General features: G+C 41.3%; 1 protein-coding gene across 1 annotated transcript; it reads right to left on the reverse strand.

Moving 5' to 3' along the window:
- Positions 1-191: 191 nt before the first annotated feature.
- On the reverse strand, positions 192-4375 carry LOC133917048 (putative glucose-6-phosphate 1-epimerase). Its single transcript, XM_062361002.1, has 8 exons — positions 3962-4375; positions 3779-3853; positions 3189-3245; positions 2861-3024; positions 2051-2185; positions 1201-1303; positions 649-748; positions 192-560 (listed from the first exon to the last, which is right to left on the reverse strand). The coding sequence occupies exons 1-8, from the start codon at positions 4067-4069 to the stop codon at positions 355-357; spliced, it is 948 nt and encodes a 315-aa protein (XP_062216986.1). The 5' UTR covers positions 4070-4375; the 3' UTR covers positions 192-354.
- Between the last annotated feature and the right edge of the window lie 2905 nt (positions 4376-7280).

A 7280-nucleotide genomic window follows, 5' to 3' on the forward strand; every position in this document is an offset into this window, starting at 1 on the left:
ACCGTGTCAAGCATCTAGTCGTCTTGTGCAACTGTGTATAAGGAGCGCGTATAGAAACAAGAGTGTAACGTGGCCGCCGAATCCACCAACTTCGATTGTCTTTCAGATGGCATTAGATTCAGGACTGTACCCTGCAACTCTGTTAGCACCTTTGCGAGATGTAAAAAACTGATGACGCTACGGCACACGTATACCCTTCACACTCCAGGAACGAAGTCGATCACAACAATCTTTGCATCTAACATAAACTTTAAACTCAGCAACTGGCTGATCATGGTTCAGGACCGGACCTAGTGATCCCATGTACATGAAAAAAGTAGTACATGCCTTTCGTCAGGGGGCGAACTCGGAGCACTACAGCCTGCCCGGGTGATCCAGATGGTCGCTGCAGTTGGTCGATGGGACAGCGGAGAGCTCCAGCTTCCCCGTCCACTCCTCGCCTGGCTTCAGAGTGATGGCTCTCTCGACCGCGGCCGCGTCCACGCAGATCATCTGCTTGTACTCATCATCGCCGAAGTCCGCCATAGTTTTTGACTTCTTCTCCCAGGGGTTCCATACAACTGATGACCAAGAAGAAGAGCAATAAGTCGTTTGCTCGGTTACCACAGAGTTTCTTGTTTGGTGTGGCAGGGAAGGAGATAATCTTACCAATATCAGGAAGCCCTTCTTTTCTTACGATGAATGTACGTTTCTTTTCATGATCGAGTACAGCGATTACGCCTGGGGAGCCAACATAAACTCGGTCGACCTGCGCAACAGTTAGCACCTCTTAAGTTGTAAATATCCCCACTGGAGCAATTCGCAAGAGCAGACGGAACCACATCAAGAACAGTAAAAAAAATGTGCATACTTAGAGCTGAGCCTCCATATAATAAGCTATAACATACCAGTTAAAGCTTATAGCAAGTTTGCAACTACCAGTTAAAGCTTCTAGCAAGTTTGCAACTACCAGTTAAAGCTCAAAAGTATTCCAATTGGCGCTGGTTATGAGCTACTTGCACATAGTCAGTAGAGCCAACAGCAATATAAGTAGACTTGAGGACTCCAAACAATGATGCAATTGATGCATCTGCACAACTTCATATCCATGGATACAAGTATGCAGCTTTAGCAGTATAGTCAAAAGACAAATGACTCATATACCTGAAATGCTGAAGCAAACTGAGTATATTCATGTACATAAACATAGAACAAAGTTACCTCTGATTCAAATGTTATAGCATCTCCTTGTTCTGTAAAACGTTCCCGCTGGCTAAGGTTGTCAAGATAATCAAGGGTCTCCAGGCCTTCTATCCTCACTTCACTGGAGTCAAGGTGCAACACGTCAACACTTGTATATTATCGCCGGAAGTCAGGAAACTTCTATTTATTATTCTTTGAAAAGTAGCAGGAGATTTTTCTTTTTTGAAAAGTAGATCATAAAAGGGAAGAAAGTTCAATGTTTTGTTGATTGTGACGACATGAATGATGTAGTTCATAACCGATCATTAAGCCTCAAGTGAGGGCTGTGCATTGCTTCGTAGTAACAACATATCAGATTCCTAAGAAAATCCAATTGAAGTTAGCTCTGTGCAATTTGAAATTTTTGTAAGCAAGGTATGCTGAAATGTCCAATTCAGGTTGGTTCATTCTGTATTTGCATGCATGTTATCTACTTATGTTGGTAGCTTATACACAAATTTCACTTCTCATCAAGCTTATAAGCCTCTGAATAATGAAGATTCTAATTGTAGCTTTAAAGCCTTCGGACATTTAATGCATTCAAGTGGGGAATCTCTGTGTCTAAGTGTAATCTTACAAAGACTACGTAGTGATCTTATTTTTTTTCTCTCAGGAAAAACTTCTAGTTTTGAGCCCTGTCTCAAGGAGAAGAAAAAATGATGATGGCTTAAATAAGGTATTAATAAAATCCATTAAACTACAGAAATATCAAACAAAATAGTGATCTTGTTTAAAAAAAAATTGTGGGGAACAAACATCGCATTAAATTAAGCATATGACAAGGAACTCAAGGAATATGAAAGGATTAACCAAACAAACAATGTCATACCTGATGTCAGAAACAGAAAGATATGTATGATAAGCAAATGAGAAACTGAATGGCTTCCCGTTAACATTTCTGACACGCGATATCAATGAAAGGTCGCCATCCATTGAAAGAGAAACTCTGAGACGTAATTCGAAACTGAAATTCAAATTACAACCAAATCAGACAAAGCTCCACATCAAAGTTTATGCCGAGGCTCAATTTCACTCAAAACACGCCCTCATCTGTAAGAGATTGAATAGAACACTTGCAGCATGCATATATTCAGCAGATGGGTATGTTATTTAACCCTAACCATTTCCATTTGTGTATTTGGTCTATGAACTCATTAAATCATACACTGTTTGTTTCATCAGAGAATTAAGCAACTTAGCTTTGAGTAGAACTAAATTATTTTACACAGAGCATCCCATCTATATCAGGACAGGTGTAGCCTGTCCAGATTCCATATGTAAGCAAAATGTGCGCATGGAAGGAATGATCGATGAAGCAACATGCCATTGGATCAATCTTAGCTTCTCTAATTTATTACCCAATTGCTATTCCATCATATACATCATGCATGTCAATATTTATATAGAACCAGGTTCTGGTAAATTAGGTCATTTGGAAATTTGTCCTCAGGAAGTCCACAGAAAATACATGCCCGGAGCTATTCGACCAATAATCCCCCTTTCTTCTTAGAGAGAAACCAACCAAGCCCCGACACCTTAGTTGATAATACTTTGACATTTGCTTACATTTAACGGTAATAGAAAGTTCATATCCTACGGTGATGCAAATGCATTTATGCCAAAGCAATTGTCATCATACCAGTGTGGCCAGCACTTCGGGTCATCTTCAGATGGCTTTAGCAGAAGGTCAACAGAAGCTTTGTTGTTGCTATCACTATGATTTAGTGGTGGAGCCTTGTCATCTACGGTCCATATTCTGTTCCTTGCAAATCCATGCTGCTCCAATGTTCCACAGTTTCCAAACTGACAGTTTTAAACAGTTAAAACATTCTTTATCTAAAAAACAGTTAAAATATTCAGTTTTGCCCTCATTCAAAAGTAAAATTGCACGAACGATTAATTGTAAAATGTCACAGATTTGCATAGTTCACTACAAAAACATAGAGTGGACAGAAATAGCACAATACCTGCGGAAAGCATATTGGAATTCCACCACGCGTCGCTTTTGGCAGCTTCGAGATTGCCTGTGTGCAAAACCAATGGTGAAGAAAGCAGACTGTAAGTCCTTGTGCTCTCCCATACAGAAAGTCAGAAGCAGGGGACATCAGGAATTGGTAAGAAGTCTTGAAAGGTTTGCTACAATTAAGGAGAAAGGGTGACAGACAGATAAACAGAATGCAAGCGAGAGGTTCTAGAGGAAGATTTTTGCCAATTTGCCATCTCCCCCAAAAGAAATGTTAAGGGGAAAAATTATGATCCTCTAGTGAAAAAAGATGGCCTTGCCTTCGTCCAATCACATAAACTAACTACATACATGCAGTAAACCAGTGATACAGAGCAGGGACGAATTAGTGACTGATGAACACTCATTTTGTGTCGTAAATATCATCAATTTGCAAGTGCAAACATTTTTTTTCTTCACTAAATCCCCGTTCAACAATCATAGAATAACAATCACACCCGGTCACTGGCACGGAACCAATTTCTTTCTCTCGAACGTATTAGAGAAGCCACATTGCCACGAAACTGAACCGAGATCGGTAGCCGAAGGTCTCACCTTACTGCTGGTGAAGAGGAGCTCCTCGCCGCGCTCGTTCCTCCACGAGACAACCTGGCCGCCGTGCAGGCTAACCTGCATCAACCAAAACGCTCACATCAGACCAGCTTGTCGTAAGACCGAGAAACGGCGAGCCGATCGCCCGTCGGAACCCGCAAAAAATCCGAGGCAGAAGCGACTGACCCGGACGGAGGCCCCCCGCGGCGACCGGATCGCGACCTGGTCGGCGCCGTTCCGGTCCTTGGTCACCTCGAACGCCGGTCTCTGGTCCGAGCAATGCCCCATGCTCATCAACCAGAGCGGGAGCAACAACACCGCTTCCGCCACCCCACGATCCTCACGAGAACCGACCAACCAACCGCCGCCTACCCGGCGCACGCAAAGAGAAGAAGCTAACGCACGAGTGGCCGGCCCACGCGCAAAGCTACAACCACCGACCTAGTACTCCGCTGTACTCCGCTCCGGTACACGACTACCACTACCAGTACAACCAGCCTACCGCCCCCAACGAAGCGATGGAGACAGCGGCACCAAGGGTCGCCATTAGAACAGTTGGGATGTCACGGCTCCCCTCCCGAACGACTCCCTCCCTCCCTCCCTCCCTCCCTCCCCCTGCGAGCCAAGGGAAAGGGAAAGCCTAAAGCTCAAATCTCGTGACACCTATGGCGCAGCAGAGCAGCAAAGTGCGGCAGCTTTTATCTCTCCCTAGCCTTTTCGCTGCTCCGCAAGGCGCCACCAACCACCACCACCCCGGCGTTCCTCGAGCGAGATCACGCGCCCACGCCCAGACGGCAAGAAACGGCGCGCGGCAGCGGCAGCGGCACGGGCTAGTACTAGCTAGAGGCTGCCTGGGGAACGGGCGTGGCACGGAGATCTGCCCCGTCCACCCCTGGCAAAAGGTGGCGGCACGCACATGGCGGGGTGGCGTGGCGCGAGCGCATCATGGGAGCCACCTCGGCATTGCCACCGTACGGCCAGGGATCCGAGGGAAGGGCACGGGGAACAGCTGGAATCCGAGAAGCGCGGCGGTTGGTCCGTGGGTGGGTGCTGGGGTGCCGAGGGTTGTTCGGCTGGGCTGGGTGAGGCGAAGATCCGCACCCGGGTAGGGGAGGTGGGTGAAGTCCGCGCGGTTGGCTCGGTGGCGCACGAGAGGAGAGCCGCAGCGGCGTACGGAACCCAAGAGACGCGGACACGTGCAGCGGAGTGGGCGTGCAGGGATGAGTCACCCGTCAAACTCTCCTTCCTTTTATGGAAATCTTTCTCGCTCTGAGCAAATACTACTATCGCCCGTCAAAAATAAGTTTTGAATATGACACAGTCTGTAATGTGTAATTTTGACAATTATCTTATACTAAAATATATTTATAAAATCTAATAAAGTTACAAAAAATTATGAATATATTTTTGAAGATAAATCTACACATATAGTTTTTATATTGTCAAACTAAATATTTTAAAAATTATCGATAGTCAAAGTTTCAAAATTTGACCGAATCTTATAAAAAATATTAAGTATATGTGACTTGAAGGAGTACTTGTTTTCGGGTGCCGACTAACAGGTACATTGAAATCTGAGAGTGCGCGACACGTTCGGCTTTTTGTTGAACTTCTATTTTTACCTGAAAACACATGTTTCTCTGGCAGAAAATTTTATTATGGTTTGGGTGCCAAATGGCAAGCGCATCAGGAATCTGGAATCATAGACACGTCCAACGGAGCAATTGTGCACGGATGAGTTTGTTCAACCTCTTGTTTTTTTTTTTATGTAAACACATTTTCTCTTCAGTGCGAACTGACAAGCACTCTAGACTTTGAGAGCAATCCATACATCCAGCGAAGCAGTCGTGCACTGCATGGATGAATCGCCCAGAGCTTTGCTAAACTTTTTTTTTCAAAACAATAAACGTTGTTTTGTCGTAAAGCAAGTTTTACTTTCTGCTCCAACGCTAACTTGCAAGCACACTAGACTTTAAGAGTCATCGCCACATACAGCAGAGCATGGGTGCACGAATTAGGTCCCATTTGATTGTAAGAAGAGTTTTAGATTCTCAGTTAATTCTTTAGAATCTCTGTTAAACGTGTTAAAATGTAAAATATTTCATCTTTAATCTCTTGAAACGTTTCTCATTTTTAATATTATAGAAGAATCACTAAAATGGTATTTCACTCGTTTAAATTCTTGCATATCATTATTCTTTAAGAATCTAAATTCAGAATCCCTATCAAACATTTTTTAAAAATTGAAAAATTTATCATAGAAATGTTTTAAAAAGAATCTAGAACTAAAATATTTCTGAGAGAATCTAAAGCCTACTAAACTAGCCCTTAATAACCAACAATTTTGTTAAACTCCTTTTTCAGAAAAAAAAAACATTGTTTTCTCGTAGAGCGAGTTCTATTTTCCGCTTCATAGGCATCAGGCAAGGACACTAGACTCTGAGAGTCATCGACATACTCAACAGAGCTACAGCGCACGGATGAGTCACCAACAGCTTTGCTAAATTAAATTCCTTTTCCAAAAAAGTCCATTGTTTTCTAGTAGAGCGAGTTCAATTTCGCACTTCATAACTGTTTAGAATGTAGATGAAATAGTAGATAGAGTAGAGAATCATGGAGTGAAACTTTGTATATCTTATTCATAAACAATGTATATATATATACACACGCGCTAAGGGATACGAACATGTTTGTTCGGTGCAACTGCTACCCGAACAAGTGTCCCTTTGATTGGTAATTGCATATGACAGTTAGTGATGCTAATTGATCATATGTTTGTTTCTCTGGAATATTTTTTCGTAATACTTCTTCTTGATTAATTATTTGTAATGTAAATTTTTTGTTTAAAATTTCTCTAAAACTCTGTGAAAAAAATATAAGAAGAAAATAATATATTGATATGTCATTAAAACTCAGTTAAAATCCAATAAAAAAATATAAGAGAAAATATATAACATATATCGGTTATTGTCTTATTATAAACTCATATGAGAAATCTAGGAGGGAAAAACTCATTGATGATCTTAAAAAGCAATAATTATGATTTTTAGATCATATTAAAACCTTTGAAAACTATATGAGAAAATAGGAGGAATAAAATAGATATTGCCTCATTAAAAATCTTATATAAGAAATCATGTAGGAAAAGCTCATAAAGGAAAATAGTATAATATAATATGAATATCTTATAATTCAGGGATCAACTCCCTTGAAACATGCAAATCTCACCGTCGTCGCATACCAATTCTATAAATATATTTTTATAATGTAGAAGTTGGTAATAACTTAGTGAATAAATCATTGAGATTATCACATGATTTAATTTACAAGATTTCTATTTTTCCATTATTTTGCAATTCATGAGGATAGAATATTTTAAGTGCAATATATTTGGTTATATTACTCTTTACGTAACATGTTTGTATTTAAGCAATACACGTAGAATTATCTTCATAGATAATTGTTGGTGATTTAATGAAATCAATACTATATGACTGTTGTATAT

This window comes from Phragmites australis, chromosome 1 (genome assembly GCF_958298935.1).
Source record: "Phragmites australis chromosome 1, lpPhrAust1.1, whole genome shotgun sequence".
In the NCBI taxonomy this organism is placed as follows: Eukaryota; Viridiplantae; Streptophyta; class Magnoliopsida; order Poales; family Poaceae; genus Phragmites; species Phragmites australis.